Genomic DNA, 27,263 nt, shown 5'->3' on the forward strand with positions numbered 1-27,263 from the left:
TGCATGATGATTCGTGCTCATGATGCTATTGGGGCAGTCATACAATATCTCACTTTCTTTTTTCCCCCTTTAAATTTTTTTTATTGGTTTTTCGAAATTTTATTCATTTTCACTTTAACCCTTTCTAAACATTAAAATAAAAGTTTCTTTCAAACCTTCGGACCTCCTCCATGGGTTCTATATTCAAAGAAATTGTATTCTTTTTTTCTTTTTGGGCATCTATCTGTTGTATATCCATAATTACCGAAGTTCATTTCACATTACAAGTGTCATTGTATCCCTGCCAATGATTTTAACTGTTTACAGTGGTCTCTTAAGTATATTAAAAAATTATTCCAGTCTTTTGAAAATACTTGATCTTCCTGGTTTCTGATCTTTCCTGTCAGTCTCACCATCTCTGCGTACTCCATCAACTTGGTCTTCCATTCTTTTCTGGTGGATACTTCTTCCTCCTTCCATCTCTGGGCTAGAAGCATTCTCGCTGCCATCACTGCAGACATGAAATGTCTTTTGTCTTCTCTTGGTATCTCTTCACCTATTATACCTACCAGAAAAGCTTCTGGTTTTTTAACAAAAGTTTTCTTAAACATTTTCTTTAACTCACTATATATCGTTTCCCAGGAAGCTTTTACCACTCCGCAAGACCTTTTTCCCTTTGCATTTCCAACACAGATTTGAACTACAGTGGTACCTCGGGTTACATACACTTCAGGTTACATACGCTTCAGGTTACAGACTCCGCTAACCCAGAAATAGTGCTTCAGGTTAAGAACTTTGCTTCAGGATGAGAACAGAAATCGTGCTTCGGCGGCGCAGCAGCAGCAAGAGGCCCCATTAGCTAAAGTGGTGCTTTAGGTTAAGAACAGTTTCAGGTTAAGTACGGACCTCCGGAACGAATTAAGTACTTCACCCGAGGTACCAATGTAGTTCTGTACATTTTCACAATTTTACTCGGTGTTAGATACCAACGGTATATCATTTTCATACAGTTTTCCTTCAACAAACAGCATGCAGTAAATTTTAGATCCTCTTTCCATAACTTTTCCCATGCTGAAAATTGGATATTATATCCAAAATCTCTTGCCCAGTAAATCATCACTGCCTTAACTTCTTCATCTTTTGGGATACCATTCTAAAAGTAATTTGTACATTTTTGAAAGTACTTTCACATTATTTTCCAACAGATCTGTTTCAAACCTCAACCTCTCTGTATCAAAACCGTTTTTCTTATCTACTTTAAAGACATTGTTTAATTGATGATACTGTAACCAATCTGTTAATAACTCTATGTCTTCAAATGTGTTCAATTTTAGTTGGCCTTCTGCTTCTGTTGACAAATCTTTGAGTGGACACTTGCAATATCCCACTTTCATTACTGTTCGCGCATGCAAACATTTTGCGGTGGTCACTTCATTTCCAGTCAGTGCCTATCCTCTGACTTCCTGCTGAACTCCTGTAACTTTTTGTACCAAATACAATGCTGCTTGCCGTTCATAAACATGTGGCACTCAACTTGTTCTTTATTCAAAAGCCTTGTTTTGTAAATGTATACATCTAGACACCCAGCGTTGAGAAACAGTTTGGGGTTGTGTTAAAACATGTTCTCATTATTTTTAAATTGGAGGCAGTAATCTTTGCATCAGCTTCCCGGCTAGAACTTTCCCCTCCTACTTTTTAGCCACAATTCATTTATATCAGGTCCTGTCCTTTCTCACTAAACCTCGATTAGAATTCAAAGTGTAAAGCTTTCTTTTTTAAAAAAAGTTTGAAGTCTATAGAAAAGTAGTCTAGGATTATTCAAGAACGGCTTTTGACACATGCTGGACTGAGTGTGTAAAACCCACAGAGAAAACAAAAAAAGCAAAAACTGTTTTAGGAGCATGTGGTAAGGATGAAAGAGGCCTGTTTTCTGCTTCTGTAAATGTAGGTGCTTCAGTTGCTGCCTTTTTTATATTTCAGTGCTGTCTGAAAGTTCCAGAAATCTCCCACTTTCAAGAAAGATGAGGTTGTGGTACTGCACAGCGGCAGCACTTATTAGTCTGCTGTTCTTCTGGGTCCCATCCTCAATGTGCTGCAACAAGGCTCTCTGTGCAAGTGATGTCAGCAAGTGTTTAATACAGGTAGGAGGGAATACAGTTTTTGTCGTGAATGGGTAGGAAAGTACAGGTTGGCTGTTAACAGCATGAATTTATGTGATGAGTAAGCAATCCTGAAATAAGAAGTAAAATAAAAATGAAATTTGTGTCGGCACCAGTGGCGTAGCGTGGGGGGTGCAGGGGGGGCGGGCCGCACCGGGCGCAACATCTGGGGTTAGGGCAAATCCATGGGTTAGGGGGCGCAAATCCACGGGTTAGGGGGCGCAAATTACTTGCCTTGCCCCGGGTGCTGACAACCCACGCTACGCCACTGGTCGGCACAAACAGGACTTTTTGTCTCTACCTTTCTTCCAAGTGTTCATTTGTCTTACAACAAATAAAAAATCAGCCTTACAGTGGATAATATTGTGGAGTCAAACTGATTAATTAGATGAATTGGCATTCTAACATGCATTTCGTGCCTTTAATCTATTTTCTCTTCCCCGTAGTATGAGCTTATTTGGGCAATGAATGCAAAACCTTACCTTCTTTTCTCATAGTAGGGTATAGCCAATCCCCAACCAACTCAGAGTAGACAAATTGAAATCGATCAACCTAAGTTAACCATAGTCCACTAGCACCTTAGAGGCCAACTAAATCTGTTCTGGGTATAAAGCTTATACCCAGAACAAGTTTGGTTGGCCTCTGAGGTGCTACTGAATTATTTTTTGACTGCGTCAGACCAGCATGGCTACCTACCTGAATCGTAAGTTAACCATGTCCATTGTAGGACAAGCATTAGCTATAGCCCTTGAACAATATAATGTAGGCTTTGGCAGATTTAGCTTTCTGAGATAAATGTTAAATATCTGTAGGAGACTGAATGTGCTGCGGTGAGAATAATAAAATAATGATGAATTGAAACTGCAGGTTGTCAGAAGTTGCAATTTCAGAATAGGAAGGCACTAATGGAATATGCTGGGTTGTATTCAGTGCTAATCCTAGTCGGAGTAGACCAGGGGTGGCCAACTCCCATTAAACTGTGATCTACTCTCACGAGTTAAAACTGGCAGTGATCTACCCCCTGTGTTGGGAGGTTCAGGTCAAATTTGTTGAGGTATTTTTTGGGAGGAGGCAAGCCCAGTTTTTTAGGGGTTCAGGGCAAATACGTTGAGCTTTTCTTATGGGAGACAAACTTGTTGAGCTTCTTTGGGGGAGCTAGTGATCTACCGCAGACATCCAGTGATCTACTGGTAGATCACGATCTACCTGTTGGACGTGCCTGGAGTAGACCCATCAGAGTTAATGGAGACCACTAATTTAGGTTCATTATTTTCAGTGGGTCTGCTAAGTTGAATACAGCCCAGTGAAAAATTATAGGATGGGCTAGCCACAGTGACTGGTGCTCTGCCAACTTCCTGGCTGGACCACCGTAATGCACTCTTTGTGGAGCTGCCCTTGAGGACTGTTTGGAATATACAATTAACACGAGGCCACAGTGGCCGAAATGTTAACCCGTGCAGCCAGAATCAAGTAACACCCCTTCTGAAATGTTGGCAGCGGCTCCTTCTGGACAGAATGCAAAGTGTTGGTGTTGACCTGGGAATCCCTAAATGACTTGCCTCCCAAATACCTGAATTAGTGCCTCACCCTGCATCAACTTTGCTGCTCTTAGACCTGGGGGGAAGGCCCTTTTCATCATCACACAGCCAGGAGTAGTGAATTATGTGGTGAAAACAGGACGGGGCCTTTTCCGTGGCAGAGGCTATGGGGTGCCTTCTCCCTTGCTTTTGTCATTTGGGTGCCAAGTAAAAATTCAACTTCGCCAGCCTTTGGGAAATTAATAGGAATTTATTCTCTGCTGCAAGTGGGAGAACTGAGGTCGTGGCCCCCTGAGCACAGGCTGACACCCCCCCCCCCCCCCCCGTTTTAATCATTGAACTGAATTGCTTTCATTGCAGTGTCGTTTTTATTGTTATGAAGGACAGGCTAACCATTTGCTTATAAAAATAAAGTTCAGCAACTGCTGATGTGTGGGAATCATAGTTCCTAGAAATCAATGATAACCCCAACATAGTTAAACAGGAGTGTTTCCTTAAAACACGATGGAATTCTGTTTCTTTCGCAAAGGGTAATCTCAGAATAACACAAGTTACCGTGTGAGTTACCTTGAGGGCAGTCTGCTCTGAATCTTGTTTGTATGCGCAAGCTTAGAGAAGAGTGACTCACAAGAAGGACAAGCCCAAGACTTGCTAATTAAAGGGTTGGCTACACCCACCACCCTATTTTTAAAAATGCGTATTTAACTTGAGCAATATTAAACATACCATGCAAAAACTCCGATTACTTAGAATTGAACCCAGGGGTAATCTAGTCCCAACTCTTTGCAATGCAGGAAATGCATTGTTGTCTTTATATAATTATTTTTTTTTTTAAAATGAGATGAGGCAAGCGCTAAGGTTTTTGATATGATCATCAGCTAATTCAGAAGATACCGAGACATTGTGTAAAGTGAAGGCGAGGTCATATTCAGCTCTTAGAGTGCAAAAACCTTAGTTAAGCCAATTTTAGTTATGCTGAATCCATGTCTCTGATTCTTTGTATATTTCTGCCGGTGGGAAATGCCGCTCCTATTATGTAAAACGCAATGTGTAAAATAGCCATGGTAATTGTTGTTGGCATATATCTGTCTCGAGAGGCAGTGGAGTACTAGAGTAATGTACTTTTAATTTTGAAACTTGACACACTTCAACATTGCTGCTTGGGGGGGGGGGCGCGGAAGCATCCTTCAGTATTGCTAGCTATGTTTGATGGGTTATGCCTGGGTCCCTTTGAAACTCATGGAACATTCATATCTGATTTAAGAGGAACGGATATGACCAACTTTTTGTAGGTTGAAGATTCCATGTATAATGAAAGCAGGTCCCTGAACTCAAGATGCGGGAAGATGATTAAGCAAGATCCATTGCTCTAAATTCTTTCACTCTGTGAAGTAGAAGAGGCGGCGTTCATTATACTGCCTTTTCCAGAATGTGGGAAGGATGATCTGCATAAATATTTATTTTATCAGCTCTGTAACAGATGTGAATGAGATCAACAGTTTCTTGTCTTCAGACATGTTTCATTTGTGTTGTGGAGCTGGATGAGTCTTTTAAATATCCTGTTAGTCATTTCTTCTTCCCTGAGAACTTTGGCTTTAATAAAGTTCTTGGCAGTCTGCATGTTAAACTGTAGATAGTTTATGTCAGGCTTCCTCAACCTCAGCCCTCCAGATGTTGTTGGCCTACAACTCCCATGATCCCTAGCTAGCAGGACCAGTGGTCAGGGATGATGGGAATTGTAGTCTCAAAAATCTGGAGGGTCGAGGTTGAGGAAGCCTGGTTTATGTGTATTACAGTGAGCTAGCAGGGGGGGAAACTAGAGCTACGCAATATAGCTTGAGTACATCCTACTTTATTTTAAACACTTATTAATATATATATTCGCACTGGTGAGAGTTTTATTACTGTATTTTTCGCCCTATAGGACACACTTTTCCCCCTCCAAAAATGAAGGGGAAATGTGTGTGCGTCCTATGGGGCGAATGCAGGCTTTCGCTGAAGCCTGGAGAGCGAGAGGGGAAGCTATCCGCAAACCTTGGGAGGCCACGGGAGTTCCCGCCGGGCTCCCTAGGCTTGCGGATAGCAGCCTGCATGAGCTTAGCGCGCCCCAGGCTTCGAGCTTCGCGCAGCTCTCCGCAAGCCGTGGGAGCCCGGCGCGACTTCGCGCTGCGCTCCCACGGCTTGCGGAGAGCTGCCTGTTCTGGGGGCTGGGGTCGGGGAAAGCTCGGGCTTCCCCCGCCCCAGCCCTGCGCCTGGGGGGAAAATTTTTTTTCTTTATCCCCCCCCCAAAAAAAAACTAGGTGCGCCCTATGGGCCTGTGCACCCTATGGGGCGAAAAATACGGTAAATAATACATGGTAATTTTGCATAGCAGAAGTTACTGTGCTTCCAAATGGTAGTGGAGTCAAAAAGATGATTTCTGTTATCTGCACGGTACATAGCAAATGTGCAATTAATAACAACCCCTCTTAAATAATGGTTTGTGTGGCAGTTTTTGCAATTGTATATGGATAAGGGCCTCTCCAGGCTGGTGCTTTATTGCAGGTGTATTTTGACACAATAATGCCTTGGTGGTGGATTTATTCTGTTCTGTGATTTCCCCCCCTGCCTTCCCAGCCAATGTTACCACATTATTACTGTCTGGAGAGTCTACAGTGCAACAAAAGTGGGGGGGACGGACAACAAAGCAGAATATTTGTTTCCTATGCATGTTCCTAACTGTGGTAGTTGTGGGGGAAGGCATTTGTCTCCCTTGGTATTTTATGCGCAGAAATATCTAACTTGTGTGTTGTGTTTCCAGGAGCTGTGTCAATGCCGGCCTGTTGAAGGGAACTGTTCCTGTTGCAAGGAGTGCATGTTGTGTCTGGGCACACTGTGGGACGAGTGCTGTGACTGTGTTGGTAAGTTCATTCGTTCTTTATCACCTAATACGGCCTTGGCTGCTTCAGATATACTCACGTCCACTGCTTTGGATCTGTGGCTTTTAAGAGCCATGTCAATACAATGGAGCAGAGCATACACAGAATCCATGGCTTTAGGGCAGTGGGTTCCCAATTGGTGGTCTACGGGACCCTCTAGAGGACTGAGGAGTGGCTCCAACCCCTCCTCTGGCAGTTCTGGGGGTTCTCCATCAAGCGGATCCCCAGCATTGGATTCAGGGAACCCTGCCTGCTACTCAGGGTCCTTGCCCTTTGGGGTGTCTAGTTCATCATGTCTGGCGCCATGTCAGAGCTAGCCATGGCACTCACCGAGAAAAAAGTAGGGTATACCCGTGAGCTAGATTTACAGTCATACCTCGGGTTACAGACGCTTCAGGTTGCGTTTTTTTGGGTTATGAACGCGCCGAAACCCAGAAGTACTGGAATGGGTTACTTCTGGGTTTTGGCGGTCGCGCATGTGCAAAAGTGCTAAGTCGCGCATGCACAGAAGCACTGAATCGCAACCCGCACATTCTCAACCCGAGCATCCACTGTATTAGGGAAGAAGAAACAGCTCTGCACGTCTGTGTCTATGGTCCAGTTTGTATGTTGGAAGAGCGATATAGTTGCTGCTGCCCTATGAGCTGAATCATGCACTATTCCAGTAACTTCCCCAAACAGGAACCACAGGACTGAGGTGCATGACGTCGCTCTTCCCCACATCAAGGGTGACTTGTTCCGTAGAAGGGAGGGGGCAGCAGTGGTGTGTCAAAGAACTTGGTTGTTCATCCATCCTGTGCTCCACTTCACAAGCATACCGGGCAGATTAATTTCGCTGAACCACGCTGCTTTGGTAATTCATGAATTGAGCCCCCTACTAGAGCCTGCCCTGCCCCACTGATTAAGTTTCCTTATGGCTGATGTTTCAGAGCCTTGTGGCTTATTTATGCAGTATTTCAGGCTGCTGTAGGCCAAACGGAGATGATGTTGATTTTTACCATATTTGTATCTGACAGTCTGTTCTCCTGACCACTGACCCAAATCCCAAATTTACACAGCCGAGGGTTATTTTGGCTAAATAGTCTGTTTTCATGCTGTCTCCCGGGATGCATGTGATGTGGGGCGGGGGGTCATGTGCAGAAGTTAATGATTCCCTGCGTCTTCTCCACCTTGGGCTGGCCATCATTCAACGCACCCCAGGGGGCAATGGCGCACTGGTTGAAAACGACTGGTGTAAAATAGTGAGCTGCCTGCAGAATAAATGGATTGTGATGCTATTTTTGTAGTTTAGCAGCCAAATACAACAAAACAATTCTTCAGAATTTAGTTTCTACATCCTGTTACAGTCATACCTTGGGTTACAGATGCTTCAGATTGTGTTTTTTCGGGTTATGGACAACCGAAACCCGGAAGTACCGGAACGGGTTACTTCCGGGTTTCGGCGGTTGCGTAGAAGCGCTAAATTGCACTTTGTGCATGCACAGATGCACCGCTGCAGGTTGCGAATGCTGCGGGTTGTGAATGTGCATCCCGCCCGGATCACGTTTGCAACCCGAGTGTCCACTGTACTTTTAAACTGTGTGTATGAGAGCGCGTGTGTGTGTGTGTGTGTGTGTGCGCGCGCGCACACACACACACACACACACACACATTGTGTTTGGGAAAGTAATCCGTATGCTATTATTACCCTAAAGTAAAATGCTGGTGAGTTCGTACAGATGTGTTTTTTAAAGCGCATTAAATGAGGAAAGTGATACTTTCAATAGAGCTTTCATGCATATGGCATGGAGTATATTTAGCTATGCCGTGAAATGGAAGCAGTGTCTCGTGTGTCATTGACTATGTGCTTATGTCACACCTTTGGCTAGTGAAGTTGTTTCTGTAATTCTGGCAAGAGATTAAACTCCTTGGTAAACAAAATTGCATTCTTGAACTGTGATCAAAGAAGCTTTGCACAAATTTGATACTTTCCCAAGAAAAGGTGATTTGTAATTTCATCCTGTGTCACAAGGAGACGAAAAAGGCTTTGGTGTCTGTGAGACAGAATAAGAAGCTTGAGGTTCAGAGTGTGTCCTCCACCCCACCCCCCCAAAAAAACTGCCTGCCCTTTTCCACCAGGCTTAAATGGAAGGTGATGTCTTGGTATTTTTTGCTACTTAAAGTACATTGCAGTAATCCAGCCTTAAGATTACTAGTGCATGTACTACTACAATGTTGAAGTTATCCTGATCCAGATGTGCTGTTGGATGGAAGCTGGTAAAAGACACCTTGTATAATGGAAAAGCTTTATCCTGGAATATCTCCAAGCTTTGTGCCTGCTCCTTTGAAGGGATTAGCCATGCTACAGACTCAAGCATCACCCAAAATAAGTACAGTGTTACCTCGGGTTACAGACTCCGCTAACCCAGAAATTGTACCTCGGGTTAAGAACTTTGCTTCAGGATGAGAACAGAAATCGTGCTGTATGAAATACCGTATTTTTCGCCCCATAGGGCGCACCTAGGTTTTTTTTGGGGGGGGGGAATAAAGAAAAAAAATTATTCCCCAGCCCCCAGAACAGGCTGCTATCCGCAAGCCGTGGGAGCCACGGCTTGCGGAGAGCTACCCAAAGCCCGGGGCGCGACTGCTCAGCGCGCCCCAGGCTTCGGGATGCAGGCAGCTCTCCGCAAGCCGTGGGAGCCTGGCGCGACTTCCCGCCGGGCTCCCATGGCTTGCGGAGAGCTGCCCGAAGCCTGGGGCATGCTCCGCTGCGCTCCCTGGGTTTCGGGATGCAGGCAGCTCTCCGCAAGCCGTGGGAGCCCGGCGGGAACTCCCGCGGGCTCCCAAGGCTTGCGGAGAGCTGCCTGAAGCCTGGAGAGCAAGAGGGGTCAGTGCGCATCGACCCCTCTCGCTCTCCAGGCTTCAGCGAAAGCCTGCATTTGCCCCATAGGACGCACACACGTTTCCCCTTCATTTTTGGAGGGGAAAAAGTGCGTCCTATAGGGCGAAAAATACGGTAAATAAATAAGCTTCAGGTCTTACCAGCGCTCCCCACTCATGATTTGAAGTTGAACATTTCGCCTTTCCAAAAAATGCTGCTTCTTACGGGTGCCTTTTCTTTTCATTTTGCTCACCTCCAGGTATGTGCAACCCTCGCAATTATAGCGACACGCCTCCCACGTCCAAGAGCACCGTCGAGGAGCTGCACGGGCCGATCCCCTCGCTTTTCCGAGCGCTCACAGAAGGGGACACCCAGCTGCACTGGAATATTGTCTCGTTCCCAGTCGCGGAAGAGCTGTCCCACCACGAGAACTTGGTCTCCATTTTAGAGTCGGTGAACCACCCCCAGCACCAGAACGTCTCCGTTTCAAGCAACAACGTCCACACGCCGTTCTCCAGCGACAAAGGTAAGCTGGCTGCTGTGCAGAGACTGAGCTGCTAGAATTGGGGTTGAGATTGTGTTCGTTTGGAAAAGAGAGGAAGGAAGAATGATGCATTAGCTGCTGTTTTAAAGTACAGTGGTACCTCTGGTTACGTACTTAATTCATTCTGGAGGTCCGTTCTTAACCTGAAACTGTTCTTAACCAGAAGCACCACTTTAGCTAATGGGGCCTCCTGCTGTTGCACCGCTGCTGTGCAATTTCTGCTCTCATACTGAAGCAAAGTTCTTAACCCAAGGTACAATTTCTGGGTTAGCGGAGTCTGTAACCTGAAACGTATGTAACCCGAGGTACCACTGTACAGGCAAGCGTTGTCACAGTTCCAAAGTGTGGGGCTATGCCTGGTCCATGGAATATGGTGAATCGCTGCCTACCTTTGAATCCCATGGCTTCCCTCTCAGAGTCCTGGGAACTGTAGTTTGGTCAGGGTGCTGGAAACTGTAGTTCTGTAAGGGTAAACTGTTGCTCCCAGGATTTTTTGGAGAAAAGCTTTAAAATCAGGGGTCAGCAAACTTTTTCAGCAGGGGGCCGGTCCACTGTCCCTCAGACCTTGTGGGGGGCCGGACTATATTTTTTGGGGGGGGGGGAATGAACGAATTCCTATGCCCCACAAGTAACCCAGAGATGCATTTTAAATAAAAGCACACTTTCTGCTCATGTAAAAACACGCTGATTCCTGAACCGCCCTGGCTTCTGGGATTCAGAATTTTTTTTTTCTTGTTGTTTTCATCTTCCAAAAACTAGGGGCGTCTTATGGTCTGGTGCGCCTTATAGAGTGAAAAATACGATATGTTGTGGCTGCAACCAATGGGTCTTTCGAACTGATTTTTAATATTTAGTGTTGTGTTTACTTTCTCTGCTGTATCGCAGCCCAAGGTCTCCAGAGAAGGGGGGAGAGATAAATAGATAAGAGCAGGCATCCCCAAACTCGGCCCTCCAGGTGTTTTGGGACTCCAACTCCCATCATCCCTAGCTAACAGGACCAGTGGTCAGGGATGATGGGAACTGTAGTCCCAAAAACACCTGGAGGGCCGAGTTTGGGGGTGCCTGGATAAGAGTGTGCAGAGCAGAAGGAGACAAAGATTATACCGATTTTGCTACTGCAATAATTCCACACGGGACATACCGTATTTTTCGCTTTATAAGACACACTTTCCCCCTCCTAAATAGTAAGGGGAAATGTGTGAGCGTCTTATGGAGCGAATGCAGGCGGGAGGCTCTGCTCAGTGCTCCCTTTAAAGAGCCGCATGGAGCGTGTGTGTAGCTCTTGGGGGCTTTTCCCCGAGGAGGGAGAAGGGCTGCCCTTCTCCCTCCTCGGGGAAAAGCCCCCAAGAGCCGCACACACGCTCCACACGCTCTTTAAAGGGAGTGCGGCTCTTGGGGGAGCCTTAGGCGGGCACAGCTTCTCTCGGGCAGGGGATGAAGGCTCCCCATGCCTTGGAAAGGCTGCGCGCGGCTATCCCATAAGCCAGGACAGCCAGTGGGATCGCTGCGCTGCTATCCTGCTTGCTGTCCTGGCTTCTGGGATTCAGAATATTTTTTTCCCTTGTTTTCCTCTTCCAAAAACTAGGTGCATCTTATGGTCTGGTGCGTCTTATAGAGTGAAAAATACTGGACTTTTTTTTAAACGTTATTTCAAAACTGACAGGTGTGTTTGGATCAAGGAAAAAAGCTGTTCCATTCACCCTGAATTAAGCTGAAAATTAAGTTATTGGTTCCATTGTCTGAATGATTGGCAGCTTGAGATTTTCTCAGCAGACTAAAGTGCCTTTCTCGCTCTTTTCGTTTAGAAGCCACGTGCACGGTGGTTTACTTCGACGACTGCATGTCGGTGCATCAGTGCAAGAGCTCCTGCGAATCTATGGGAGCATCAAAATACCGATGGTTTCACAACGCCTGCTGTGAATGTATTGGACCAGAGTGTATAGACTATGGCAGCAAAACTGTAAGATGCACAAATTGTATGTTCTGAAGCCAGAAGCTGAATCTTTTTTTTTTTTTTTCATAGACACCAAAGTTATTTTTTTATTGATAAAGATTGAGCTTGGGAGGATTGCTTGAGAATGGAATAGTTGCAACGCAGAGGAGATGTACAAAATCTTAAAACCTGTAATTCCAACCCCGCTCCCTCTAAATAAGGTAATACAGTGTTAACTAGCAAATGTGTGTTAAATGTGTGTCTTAAAATATTAACCAGGCTTATTAGAGTTTTCTTTGATTTGAATATGCCAACTTATGTACAGGATCGTCTTGTTGAGGAGGGGAGCATGAAGCTTCACAGAAATTGCAACTAGATCCAGAAATCTATAAACTCTGGAATTTCCCCAAAATTTCAGATTTGGACTGGCATGTAGCTTGATGCAGTGCGACACACAGATTACTATCATGATAGGTATTTTTGAAAGTAGGATGGCAGTTACATGAAAGTCTCCATCCATCACCATTTACTTAAAAGAAGGAAAGAATCAATATTTTTTAGGTCAAAATATGTGTCCTCTTCTTTGTTTCTTGCTCTAATTCAAAAAAGAGAACATCCATCAATTGAAAATTAAAATATAAATCATAGTGAACTCAGAAATAACTGATATGTAAGCAGCAAGGAAGAGATTTGGACGAAATGCAGTTGTGTCAGGATCTTTTGCTATTTTTCTTTATTATGTACAAATCTTACTGAGGCTCAATAAAGTATATTTTTAAAAGCCAGCTAATTCTATTTTTATAAAATTTATATACTTGACTCTTTGTGTTTTGCCCTCTTTTCTACTGTAGCTTTTAATAATATACTGTTTAGAGTTAACGAGTTCGCCGAGTCACCATTGGCAATCCTTACATGGAAACCGTAGATTAGGCTCACAGAATTGTAGAGGTGGAAGAGTCATATTTCACACGCAGGCATTTTGTACATGATCCTAGGAAACAAATATGTTGCACAGGGGGAGAATGCTTCTATTATCCAGAAGTGTTTTACCAAGAAAATGGTTGGTTCTCTTTAATTTTGAGCCAACAATCAGCCAACATGCAGAGTTGGCATCTGTCAAGACAGCTGAAGATTTCTTGATTTTTAAATTGCTTTGGTACCAATCCAACCCACCCTGCTACTTGTTGCCTTAAGAATTTGGGACTGATCCGTTGTCTAGAATTGGTTGGCTTCTGTCTCAGGAGACAATGGAGGAGTACGCCTTTGTGGGTAGAGTCAAACCATTGGAGAGTTACAGCGCCTGCTGTGGCCGTAGAGACCGATACAGGAGAGACATGTCTTGTTGCAGCTGGGGAAGATGGAGGCGTCCGGTTGTGCTGCTGCAGATGCACCAGGACGTTTCTTCTCTGCTCTCCTCCTCTCTGCTCATTCCTCCTCTGGTCACACCACCTGACTGCCTCCAGCCACTGTTACCCAAAGAGTTCTGGGAACTGTAGTTTTTGAGGGATGTATACACACAATGCATCTAAAACACCCCCGCAAAGAATCATGGGAACTGTAGTTTCCTCCCTACAGAACTACCATTCCCAGCACCCTTAACAAACTATAGCTCCCATAAATATTTTTTTGTGGTGGACGTGTGTGCTTTCAGTGTATAGTGAACACAGCCTCGGTCTTGCCCTTACTGTTTTTAAACCAATCGTAATTCTTTCTGTTCCATGTCTGTAAATCCTGAGACTTATGTGAAAGGCAATTCATAAATCAACAAAAATTACGCCACCGCTTCCTTGAAAGAAGACTCTCTTCTGTCTTGGAATGTTTCCTATTCTGCAATAAATGATCTTGCAGATCAATACCGCGTTGGATTTAGCCTATTCATTTTTCTTCTATTGGATAGATATCTTTGGCAAAACTATGCATACCATGTGCTCAGTTGACCTGCTAAAGCTTAGAATTCTCTTTTCTGGCTGATGGTAGTGACTATAGACATTAATAGAATAATAACCCTACATCTAATAGCCTTCTTTCCTTGGGGAAAATGGAACTCTCAGTTAAGCCTTCCCTCTTTTAGTTGCTGCTGTATTTAATGTGAAGCCACACTTTGAAAGGTGGAAAACATAAATGCATTGTAAAACTTGGTACTGTCCAATTCGTTGATGAGGAAACTTATGCAAATTGGATAATGAAAGCTAATTCAATAGCTTTGAAGGTACGGAAAATGTTTGACTTAAGAACATTCTACCTGTAAAACACTGTTACCTTAATGCAGTCAGGATTTTCTGCGTATGAATCTGTTGCAGTGGATTCACAGGATTATCCTAATTGTATAAAGACTTTGAAGAGGAAATACTAGATTTGAGGGTAGTTTTATGTTTTGGTGATAAAGAGACATTTTCAAACCTTGGAATATTTCCTATTATGGATGGTCCAGTTCATCTGTAATATTGTCATTTATAATACTGCCTAGGAAACACCCTGCTGTGAGCTCTGTGTACATACAGTGAAATGATTTATATCAGTATTAAATGCATTTTCTTATATTTACCTGTTTCACTTGGTATTTTAATAAACAACACTGTTTAGCTGTGTGGTTTTCTTTAATTGTGTTCTCATAAGTAACTGCAAGTTCAGACTAATTAGTGGTTTGGCCACAGGGAAAGAATTAGATGACCCAGTTTCACAACCGACCTGGTGGGAAAACTTGAACTTTGCAAATTTCTTCAGTGAGGGTCTTACAATTTTTTTTGGGTGGGGGGTGGAATGTAAGGAATTCAAATTTGCTATTATCTTTGTGATTGGACAACATTCAGCTTGTAAAATGTACGTTTGATAACGAAGCACATAAACTGCTTTCGGAAAGTCAAATAATTTTAATTTAATTACCTTCTGAAAATGCCGGGTAATGCTAAATATTAATAATAATAATAATAAATAATAATAATATAACAGCAAGTACTTGACAATTATTTTAATTGTTTCTATGCAATTTTACACACGTTTTATTTACCAATCAAAACTAAATTTCATTTCTGGAACTTGAAAGTTGAGAAATTCAACACACCTTCCTGGTCCAGGTTAGGTAGGTTGCTGCCAGATCTGATTTGTGTTTCAAACTTCGGAGGAAGGGAAAACGTGGCGGTTGAGGTCAAGGCAGAGGCTGCCCCTCTGCCACCGCCATTACTGCAGCATCAGCGTATCAAATGTGTAGTATTTATTTATTACTTACTTACGTACTTATTTATTTATGATGTCCCTGGATTCATTGAAAAAAGTCTAGTAACCTTAATCTAACATGATGTTAACTTGCATTGCATTGGGAATCTGAAGAAGTATGCATGCACACGAAAGCTTATACCCAGAACAAACTCAGTTGGTCTCTAAGGTGCTACTGGACAATTTTTTAATTATTTTATTGCATTGGGAAGTTATGCTCCAGGGCTCCTTGTGTCATAACTCTGCACCTTTGACAAGCTCAAGAAGGGAGATTATAAAAGCACCACGCCTGCCTTTGATTGCATGGTGCTATTAGGGTGTTCCAAGAAAACTGGGTGTGTTGCTGACGGATAATTCCCATTAATAACTTGCTTGGATTAAATTAGTGGTGGGAAGCGACGTGCTGCTATATACTTTTAAGAGAACCACTTCCCCATGTCTGAATCTGCATATAAAAACATAAAAAAAATACCATTGTACTGTTGAGAGTGTATTAACTTATGGTCTGTGTGTGTGGTTTGGGAGCTGCACAGTCAGGGGAAAAACAATGCTGTCCAGGGTTGTAAAGACTGCGGAGAGAATAACTGGGTACACTCTTCCCACCTTGGATCAAATCTACGCTTCCAGGTGCCATAAGAAAGCTGCAGAAATAGTGCAGGATAGCGCGCACCCCGGAAATGATCTCTTTCAGCTTCTGCTTTCTGGAAGAAGGTACAGGGTTATAAAGACTAGGACTAGCTGCCTGAGAAACAGTTTCCATCCAAATGCGATTCTGGTTTTAAATGCAGTGTAAGGTAGTCTCTATGTGAGTATATTGTATTTAATTATGGGGTATCAGAGTTTTTAGGGGCTAACCAGGCTGGGATAGCTGGGATAGCAGGCTTGTGGGTTTTTGAATGTCTGATGTAGATTTTTTCAATTTCGTTGTTTTGTATGGGACAGTGACAATAAAGATTATCATAAATGGCCTTTGAAGGAACAGAACAACCCTACCTTCTTGCCCTCGACATCTGAGTCCCTAAGACTAATTGAGATCCTCTGAAATATGGAAGTTTGTGGCAAAACATGACAAACGATGGGAAAGTTGCCATTGGGAAACCCAATACTTACTAGGCTCTTGCTACTTTTCCTTTTCTGGAGGGGTGGACTCGAACCATTGGCTTCATGTTATGGGAAATGAAATTCCAAGTAAACATCAGGAAAAACAGAGCTGTTTGACAGTGGAAAGGACCCCCTCAAAGGACTGTGGACTCTTCCTTGGACTCTTCCAGACTGGTGACTGGGGACGACTGCCGAGACCACATAACACCGGTCCTGAGAGATTTGCATTGGCTCCCAGTGCGTTTCCAAGCACAATTCCAAGTGTTGGTGCTGATCTTAAAAGCCCTAAATGACCTTGGTCCAGTATACCTGAAGGAGCGTCTCCACCCCCATCGTTTTGCCCGGACACTGAGGTCCAGCTCCGAGGGCCTTCTGGTGGTTTCCTCCCTGCAAGAAGCGAGGTTACAGGGAACCAGGCAGAGGGCCTTCTCGGTGGTGGCACCCGCCTTGTAGAACGTCTTCCCATCAGATGTCAAGGAAATAAACAACTGTCTGACTTTTAGAAGACAACTGAAGGCAGCCCTGTTCTGGGACATTTTTAATGTTTGATGTCTTACTGTGTTTTTAATATCCTGTTGGAAGCCGCCCAGAGTGGCTGGGGAGACCCCGCCTGATGGGCAGGGTATAAGTAATAAATTATGATGATGTCTAGGGCTGCAAACAAGATTGAGGCATTTCTTTCTGGACAATAGGCCAGATCTTCATCTCCCCAGATTTGACAGGGCAGGGCTGTCCACCTATCAATCACCTGACACCAGGTGACTTATAATTTTAATGAAGCTGCAGCACTCAGGGCAGATAAAATGAACACACAGGACAGAGAAGCTATGGAATTCATTGCGCCCAGGAGGCAGCGATGGAAATCCACTTGGATGGCTTTAGAAGAGAGAGAGAAAAATTCATGGAGATGGCAACTGATGCCTGCTAGCCAGGATGGCTTTGCTCTGTCTCCAAAGGGCAGAGACAGTATCCTGAATCCCAGTTTAACTGCAGGAGGGCAGAAGGCTCTTGTGCTTGGGCTGTCAGTCAGTCAGTCAGTCAGTCAATTTTATTGCACATAGCCAAAGGCTGCCGCAATGTACACAGAATCATTCACAATTAAAAGGAAATCTGCTGGATTAATACAAAAAAACTTAAAGCAGTTATATTATCAAGACATTACCTACTCTAAACAGAGCTATAAAAGTACCTTAATATACAGGTTAAGACATTAAACAATAGAATTTACAGTGGTACCTTGGGTTAATAACTTTATTCGTTTTGGAGGTCCATTCTTAACCTGAAACTGTTCTTAACCTGAAGCACCACTTTAGCTAATGGGGCCTCCCGCTGCCGCTGTGCCGCCGGAGCACGATTTCTGTTCTCATCCTGAAGCTAAGTTCTTAACCCGAGGTACTTTTCTGAGTTAGCGGAGTCTGTAACCTGAAGCATCTGTAACCCGAGGTACCACTGTATAGGCTAAAATCACCACATGGTCACTAATATATTAAAAAATAATGTTAATTAATACAATGTGCAATTATATTTGGAGTTTGGTGATAAAGATAGAATATAGCTTGATGTAGATAGGGTCAAATAAATTCATCTCCTTTACATTTGGTGGCTATCTTGGCTATATAATTTTCCTAGCGGCAGTTGCAAAGAGTGCTACACGCCAGGTCACATACTTATCTACGTCTGCGAGGAGATATAAAATCATGTCAGAGGGGTTCTGGCCAGGGGACCTTGTCCTTATAGGTGCTAAAAACCATTCTCTTGCTTCATTATATAAGGGGCAGTGCAAGATATAATGCATAAGGTCCTCTACTTCAGGACATCTCCTAATGCAAACACGTTCGTTTGTTGGTATGCCTCTGTGTCTCCCATCTCTATAAGCGCAAATCTCTTTACCACAAAACTCTCATACCTTTTCTTCCCACCTTTCTCCTTCATATTTATAACGCTCGCAGGCGGCCCAGGTGTCGCAAGAGGAGGCTGGCTGGCTGTTGTCTGAGTGACTAATAATGAGAAATCGGGAGGGAGGGATTGTCTGAAGTAACCGGATCCAGGTTGTGAAGGACAGGCTGATCTCAGCATATTGGATTTCACAAGAAATCCTGTGGAAGCTTAACAAGCTCTTGCCTGTTTGCGAAAATCAGAAACGGGAGGTGCCTTATTGCCGAACTGTCAGCGAAAGAAGCTGCTTTCTTTGTTTGCTTTTCCCCTCCAGTTGAAGAGTGGATCTGAATAGATGATCTCAGAGCAAAACAACATTCAAAGATACCACGTGGTATCCCTAATGGGGGCATATGCACACCCAAGATGTCAGGGGGGCAGCTGTAAATACAGGCCCACTGTAGGTAAAAGCTAAAGGCAAAGGGACCCCTGACCGTTAGGTCCAGTCGCGGATGACTGGGGTTGCGGCGCTCATCTCGCTTTATTGGCCAAGGGAGCCGGCGTACAGCTTCTGGGTCATGTGGCCAGCAGGACTAAAGTGCAAGTAGATAAATAGGTACTGCTCCGGCGGGAAGGTAAACGGCGTTTCCGTGCGCTGCTCTAGTTTGCCAGAAGCAGCTTAGTCCTGCTGGCCGCATGACCTGGAAGCTGTACACCGGTTCCCTCGGCCAATAAAGCGAGATGAGCGTCACAACCCCAGAGTCGGCCACGACTGGACCTAATGGTCAGGGGTCCCTTTACCTTTACCTTACTCCTTAACCTAGGTGGGCTACCTTCCCAGGTTGATAAGCCCCAATTAATCCAGAATGCGGCAGCTAGACTGGTGACTGGGAATGGCCACCAAGACCATATAACACCAGTCCTGAAGACCTACATTGGCTCCCAGTACATTTCCAAGCACAATTCAAAGTGTTCAAACACCTTTAAAGCCCTAAACGGCCTCGGTCTAGTATACCTGAAGGAGCTTCTCCACCCCCATCATTCTACCCGGACACTGAGGTCCACTGAGGGCCTTCTGGCGGTTCCCTCACTACGAGAAGTGAGGTTACAGGGAACCAGGTAGAGGGCCTTCTCGGTGGTGGCACCCGCCCTGTGGAACGCCCTCCCATCAGATGTCAAGGAGATAAACAACTTTCTGACTTTTAGAAGACTTCTGAAGGCAGCCCTGTTTAGGGAAGCTTTTAATGTTTGATGTCTTAGTGTGTTTTTAATATCCTGTTGGAAGCCATCCAGAGTGGCTGGGGAGGCCCGGCCAGATGGGGGGGGGTATAAGTAATAAATTTGTTTGTTTGTTTGTTTGTTGTTGTTGTTGTTGTCTTGCCCCCCACCATGGCCAGTAGAAAAGGATGCTGGACTAGATGGGCCATTGGCCTCATCATCATCATCATCATCATCATTTTTAATTTTTATACAGCCTTTCTATCTTACACTACTCAAGGCGGTTTGCAAGCTGAAGAAACAAAAAACATACATCTTATAATAATCTAATGCAATACAAAAATGTGATAATAAAACATAACTTTAAAATAGGCAGCCTACATCAATAAAGTAACATTCAACAATCAATTAGAATAGTATAAAATAATAACCAATTATTTTTCATTACCAAACTTAAAACCATGGAGAGACCTGGTCTGAACAAAGACATTGGATTCTTATCTCATTATACATGACAAAGCCATTTTTCACCTTCTCACCCCTTGCTTTTTCCTGTAAGACCTATTGCAGTCGTTAAGAGTCGTCAACAGGCTCATCACAGCTATCTGCCAACCACCCATTCCCACCACCCTTCTGAGTAATACCCCTCCCCACCGTCTCACTATATAGAAGGATCTGGCAACTTCTGTTTCAGTGTATCTGAAGAAGTGTGCATGCACACGAAAGCTCATACCAAGAACTAACTTAGTTGGTCTTTAAGGTGCTACTGGAAGGAAAAAAATTTTTTTGTTATAAAATAATAATATCAACATATAAAAGTTAAACAGAAATCCACTCAGCAGTTACAATAATATCTAAACTATAATCAATAAAACAACTTCAAGCCACAGTACATAAAACAATACAGGACACATTGAGAAGCAGAGGGTGGGGCAAGGCAGGTGGAAGGAGGCCTTGCCTGATGGAGTCTCTCCCCTCACAGCCTCTCCCCCTAATCCGGCTGGCTCTTCTTAACGTTCATAACTCACTGTATGGCACCTGCTCCTTCCACAGCTGTCAACTTACAGATTTGAAAATAAGGGACCAGCAGCCTCGAAAATACTGTAAGGGATCAGCAGCCAAAATAAGGGATCAACAATTACTTTGATAAAATACGTATTTTGTTGCGTGCAAATGGCTTTAGATACCTATTAGGTCCATAAATTACCATATAGCATATGGTCAACACAAAAAAACAGCAACAATTTCTTGTTGACAAAGGACAGCTGGACATAGAAAGGGCCCCATTACCTTCAGTAGCTTATTTAAGGGACATCATCAATAAGGGACAGCAGCGGGACATGGCGCTGGGATAAGGGACTGTCCCGCCAAATAAGGGACGCTTGAAGGCTATGGCTCCTTCCTTCCCCCTGTTTCCCTGACCTAAGCCACCAACATTTTATTAGCTATGTGCTGGTGCAGAGAATCTGCTGCCACCTCTTGCATCACCTGTGGTTTGGCAGGCGCTCTGGGCCCAGCATCTTATCTGGAGGGCCTGGGGAAGACTCTCATTAGCAGTAATTGCGAAGAGAGCAATTTGTGTGGGAATCGAGAGCTGTCCTGATTATTATTTTTTTCTGCCGTGGTGCTGGCTTAAAAAACACACCAAAAAACTCCTTCTGCCAGTGCACAATGTACTCATCATATACTTCATCATACATCATATACATTTTGGAGGTCCCAAGTCGCAAGGTGGTTAGATTGGTCTCCACTAGGGCCAGGGCCAGGGCCTTTTCAGTACTGGCCCCGACTTGGTGGAACAAAGGAAGGAAGTCAATACGTGTATATGTATGTAATGACTAGATTAGAATGAAGATATGGTTTTATTTGTAGCTGTGTGCTTTTTCTTTTTTCTTTTGTTTTTGGGTTCTGTTTTTCTTTATTGTTTGTATAGTATTATTTTCGATTCAGTGTTTGTAATTTTTGCTGTAATTTCGCATTGAAATTAATAAAATAAAAAGGAAGGAAGGAAGGAAGGAAGGAAGGAAGGAAGGAAGGAAGGAAGGTTGTGGACCCTTCTTCCTTGGAGGTATGTAAGCAAATGCCCCCTGAGGTCCCTTCAAATTCTACAAATCTATGATTCTGTGTGAAGCCTGCAGCAGGGGAGAGTGGTCAGTGGGAATGTTGGGGAGACAACACTTTGCAGCAGTCAATATACTTTCCGTTTGCACAATAGCATCTTTGGATCCAAGTCGAAAGGATGCCTGGGTGGTATTCAGCTAAGCGCTACTCTGGAGTAGACCCATTGAGTTTGATGGCCCCCAACTTAGCCACGCTCATTGATTTCAGCGGATCTGCTCTGAATAAATCTTATCTCACCACCAACCTATGTTTTTCTTCTTTGGCCCTATCTTTTTTTATGCGCAAATCTATGCAGATTTAACAAATGAGAACAGCCTTTAAATGTATCTACCACACCCCAGTGCTATATGCAACACTTCTCAAAGTTCGGTTTCGCTGGAAACAGAAAGGTGATAGAGCCATAGATAAGGGGGAAATAGCCATAGATTGTTGTTTAGTCGTTTAGTCATGTCCGCCTCTTTGTGACCCCCTGGACCAGAGCACGCCAGGCACTTCTGTCTTCCACTGCCTCCCGCAGTTTGGTCAGACTCAGGCTGGTACCTTCAAGAACACTGTCCCACCATCTAAATGCTGTTTCACTTATTCATTGAATTGCTGCACTGTTTATTCACCATAAGAAAAGAACACAAATATATTTCTTAGCAAGGCTGGATTTAGGTTTGATGAGGCCCTAAGCTACTGAAGGTAATGGGGCCCTTTATATGTCCAGCTGTCTTCTGTCAACATCAAATTGTCACTGTTTTTTGTGTGGAATATATGCTATATGCTAATTTATGGACCTCATAGGTATCTAAAGCCATTTGCACATAACAAAACACTCTTGCTGTATGTAGGTTTTATTTTATTTGTTTTTTTATCTTATATTTTGGAAATGTACATCCAGGGGGTTTTTCCCCTTTATTTTTTGGGGGGCTCCCAAGAGAGTGGGGCCCTAAGCTATAGCTTGTTGAGCTTCTACGTAAATCTGGCATTGTTTCTTAGTACAGTATATTCCTCATACCTAGCTATAGAGCAGCCTTTCTCAACCTGTGGGTCCCCAGATGTTGTTGAACTACAACTCCCATCATCCCTAGCTAGCAAGGCCAGAGCTCAGGGATGATGGGAGTTGTAGTCCAACAACATCTGGGGAGCTACGGGTTGAGAACCGCTGCTAGAGGAAGGCTTACAGAAAACAACCTCCTATTGCCATCTAGTGGACAAACAGACGGTCCACATGCCTAAAATTAAAGTTCACTGTTTTCGTAAAAGTGCTCTCAACTAGGGAGGTGGCGTGGATGGTTTGCCTTCTTCCAGATAATATAGAGTGAGCAGGAATGGCACCAGGAACATGGAACGCCATGGAATTCTACTCAATATTCATCAGAGCAGAACGCAATGTATAGTTGTTGTTGTTGTTGTATAGTCGTGTCCGACTCTTCGTAACCCCCTGGACCAGAGCACGCCAGGCACTCCTGTCTTCCACTGCCTCCCGCAGTTTGGCGATCAGCCTTCTTTATGGTCCATGAATATATACTCAGAGTCGCAAAGTGATTTCATGCTCTTTATTCAGCTCATAGTGGTGAGGAGGAATGAATGAATGTCCCCTCAAAGTATCTGCTTTATATACATTATTTACACAATGGGCTGCACATGATTGGCTAATTCCGGAATTCTACTGTAAGCCAATCAGGTTGTGGATTCACTTCTATCTGGAGCATGATTGGGTGGTTCCTGCCAACCAATCATACTGCTGCATTGTTCTAGGACCAATCAGACTGCTGCATTCTGAATCCTATTGTTCTAGGACCAATCAGACTGCTGCCTTTTGGATCCTATTGTTCTAGGACCAATCAGACTGCTGCAGTTTGGATCCTATTCAACTCAGTACATAACACCCCTCCCCTCTAAGTTCCAGTCCTGCGTAGTACCCGGATGGCTGCGGACGTAGAAGTGGACGGTACCAGTGCGACTTCCAGCCATTTGGTGTAGGAGTCCACCACTATGAAGAATGTTTTCCCCTGAAAGGGGCCAGCGAAGTCCACATGCAGGCGTGACCATGGTGCTCGGGCGGACTCCCAGGACTGGACTGGGGCCCTTGGGGGATACATCACTACTGGGAAAACCGTAGCTTGAACTATACGTACCTTTTTTGGCAAGGTGATGTCTCTGCTTTTTAAGATGCTGTCATGTTAATTTCGTGACTGCTGTCACGTATAGTTAGCAGAGTAAAAACTTAAACATGTTGCAGGATTCCAAAAAAAACAGACCAGAGGCAATACTATTTCATCCAGCAGAGCTTTACTGCTACTGAAGGCAAATGAGCATAATGGTCACAAATCCAATATATTCAGGACTGGCCCTGTCCATAAGAAATCCAGTTGCAGCAGGGCTCAGTATCTTGGGCTCAGTATCGCCGGCTATCTCTCTTTTCTGAACTCCTTCGTATCTCAAAGTGCATTCCCCAGAACCGAACGCTACACTCCAGATGAACTCTTGAGTAGAGCGAAGGAAGGTGGAAATCCTGTGAAGCCATCCACCCACCCAAAAGGGTTGCTAACAAGAAGCTTTCACCTAAAAATAAATCACAAAAACGTGTTGTTTAATAGCAGGCTGGCAGGCAGATATAGAGAGGGTGGGTGTGAGTTTCTGGGCCTGTCGTGGAATTCTACTCAGTATTAATCCAGAGCAGATTCCAATGTATAATTAGCAGAGTAATAACTTAAACACATTGCAGGATTCCCAAAAAAATAGACCAGAGGCAATGAATATTTCATCCAGCAGAGCTTTACTGCTACTGAAGGCAAATGAGCAGAATGGTTACAAATCCAATACATTTGGGATTGGCCCTGTCCGTCAGAAATCCAGTTGCAGCAGACTTAACTTAAACTTAAAATAACTTATTATAAGTCTAAAACCTTAACGCTAAGCATACTATGTACAGAACACCACACTAGAAAGAAAGAGATATAGAAAAGAGTGAAACCCAGGCGTCTTCTGGCCTTATTATTATAGTCTGCATGACCTTGACAGAAGAGATAACAGAACCAGTTCACACCTGCTGTACTCTCTGAAGGAATAACACAAACTTCATGAATCATCTGCTTGTTTTTTTTCACACAGAGAATCTTCCATAACCCTCTTGAGTTAAGTAGAATAGGAAAAATCTCTACACATCAGATCAAGCCTCTTTGGCTTGCTGATCAGAAGGTTGGCGGTTCAAATCCCCGCGATGGGGTGAGCTCCTGTTGCTCGGTCCCAGCTCCTGCCAACCTAGCAGTTTGAAATAACACCAGTGCAAGTAGATAAATTGGTACTGCTGTGGTGGGAAGGTAAAGGGCATTTCTGTGCACTCTAGTTTCCGTCACGGTGTTCTGTTGAGCCAGAAGCGATTTAGTCTTGCTGGCCAGATGACCCGGAAAGCTGTCTGTGGACAAACACCGGCTCCCTCGGCCTGAAAGTGAGATGAGCGCCGCAACCCCACAGTCGCCTTTAACTGGACTTAACCATCCAGGGGTCCTTTACCTTTACTCTCTGCACCAAGGAATGCAAACGGACAGGAACATGGTGGATCAGCCCTCATCATGGCTAAGCTGGTACCCGTGTGAAGCACGGACCTGAGCTCAAGAGTCCTCTCCCCTGCAGTTTCTAGCCACCATTGTTCAGAAGAATTACTAATCTGATCATGCATATAAAGGGACCCCTGACCATTAGGACCAGTTGTGGCCGACTCTGGGGTTGCGGCGCTCATCTTGCTTTATTGGCCGAGGGAGCCGGCGTACAGCTTCGAGGTCATGTGGTCAGCATGACGAAGCCGCTTCTGGCGAACCAGAGCAGCGCACGGAAACGCCGTTTACCTTCCCGCCGGAGTGGTACCTATTTATCTACTTGCACTGGTGTGATTTCGAACTGCTAGGTTGGCAGGAGCAGGGACCGAGCAACGGGAGCTCACCCCATTGCGGGGATTCGAACTGCTGAGCTTCTGATCAGCAAAACTCTGATCCTGAACCTACACAGCCTTGCAGGACATAATTGGGAGAAGAAAAGGCTAGGGAGTACACCCAACACAAACCTAGAGTGGTTTCCTTTTTCTGGCAACTCCCTCAGTCAAGCTGGTGCCAAACATCTCGCTCTGCTTTCCTTTGGACCCCATCAGTGAGGTTGAGAGGGGGGTCTTGTTTATGGTTACCAGGTGTCCCCGTTTCCCAGAGACAGTCCCCAGATTTACAAATCCGTCCCCTGATAAAATCGGTCCCCGGAATGTCCCCGGATTTCATTCAATGTCCCCGGATTTACATTTTAAGTGCTGTAGCTTTATTAGTAGGGAATGAATGTTGTGTGATTGGTTCAACGGCACAAGACACATCATATGGGGACTTCCGGCGAGGCAAAATGGCGGGCACCACGGCACCGAGCAGCTCCTGAAGCCAGCCAGAGCCAACTTACTGGTGAAACGGACAAGCTGTGATTATAATATGAAAACTCAAGTGTGATTTCTTGCACCCAGTTCCAAAGGGGGGGGGGGAAGAAGTATGACTAATATATAACATTAGAAGCTTTCTGGTCTTACCTGGGGAAAAACAAATGTTTACAATTGACTCTACAGCTTGGTTTTTATTTCACCAAGGTGATTATTTATGGTATACACACCTGTCCATTCAGTCACTAGGAAGCAGGCTGACACAGTGCACAGGTGAGATGCTATTTTTAAAACAGAAATAAATGATACTTAGGGGAGACGTAGGAACTCTCTTATATATTTAAAAACAAGCTATTGCACTATAAATTTTATTTTTCCTCCCTCTAAATTCTTTCTATAGGTGTGAGCAGTTGAAACTCCTTCCCTATCAAAAAGCTCAGGTATGCAGTTCCCACCGAAGGATAACACAGTAAGTGACTGCATGTTTCTTTTCATGTCCTAAATGGCAGTGTGAAAGATTCGCTGGGACTCCTCTGCTCTCCTGAGCTTCCCTCCTGCATGGATGCAGGATCAGGGCCTTGGCTGGTGGAGGCAGGTTGGGAGATGATGAGCCAGATAAGGAACAGCTGAAGTTCCTGGGAAATCCCAGTTCCCAAGAAATGGGTTTGGCATAGAGTGTGTGTTGTTTTTGTTTAGTCGTTTAGTCGTGTCCGCCTCTTTGTGACCCCCTGGACCAGAGCACGCCAGGCACTCCTGTCTTCCACTGCCTCCCGCAGTTTGGTCAAACTCATGTTCGTAGCTTCGAGAACACTGTCCCACCATCTTGTCCTCTGTCGTCCCCTTCTCCTTGTGCCCCCCATCTTTCCCAACATCAGGGTCTTTTCCAGGGAGTCTTCTCTTCTCATGAAGCGGCCAAAGTCTTGGAGCCTCAGCTTCAGGATCTGTCCTTCCAGTGAGCACTCAGGGCTGATTTCCTTCAGAATGGAGAGGTTTGATCTTCTTGCAGTCCATGGGACTCTCAAGAGTCTCCTCCAGCACCAGAATTCAAAAGCATAAATTCTTCGGCGATCAGCCTTCTTTATGGTCCAGCTCTCACTTCCATACATCACTACTGGGAAAACCACAGCTTTAACTATACGGACCTTTGTTGGCAAGGTGATGTCTCTGCTTTTTAAGTTGCTGTCTAGGTTTGTCACTGGTTTTCTCCCAAGAAGCAGGCGTCTTTTAATTTCGTGACTGCTGTCACCATCTGCAGTGAAGGGAACGTGTAATGGGAGCTTTATCTGAGAAAAAGGGATGGGAAGACCCTCAAGGGGCTGGCAGGATGAAGGGCAGGGTGCAAGGCCTCACCCTGTTCCCAGGAACTGCTGGAGGATATGAATGCAACCTCCTACCCCTAATACATATA

The 27,263-nt window shown here is 44.4% G+C and overlaps 1 protein-coding gene and 1 long non-coding RNA gene across 2 annotated transcripts in view; both read left to right on the top strand.

Moving 5' to 3' along the window:
• Positions 1 to 14,513, top strand: part of TWSG1 (twisted gastrulation BMP signaling modulator 1) — a 17,915-nt gene extending 3,402 nt beyond the window's left edge. Inside the window, exons 2-5 of the mRNA XM_083580057.1 lie at positions 1,960 to 2,120; positions 6,477 to 6,576; positions 9,714 to 9,980; positions 11,804 to 14,513. Coding sequence (XP_083436183.1) covers positions 2,001 to 2,120; positions 6,477 to 6,576; positions 9,714 to 9,980; positions 11,804 to 11,985 — 669 coding nt within the window. The 5' untranslated portion in view covers positions 1,960 to 2,000 and the 3' untranslated portion in view covers positions 11,986 to 14,513. The remainder of the gene's footprint in view (positions 1 to 1,959; positions 2,121 to 6,476; positions 6,577 to 9,713; positions 9,981 to 11,803) is intronic.
• LOC310746315 overlaps positions 1 to 27,263 on the top strand; it is a 105,851-nt gene that overhangs the window by 22,866 nt on the left and 55,722 nt on the right. The window lies entirely within an intron of this gene.

The sequence above is a fragment of the Podarcis filfolensis genome (genome assembly GCF_964270895.1).
Source record: "Podarcis filfolensis genome assembly, chromosome: 12".
Classification (NCBI taxonomy): domain Eukaryota; kingdom Metazoa; phylum Chordata; class Lepidosauria; order Squamata; family Lacertidae; genus Podarcis; species Podarcis filfolensis.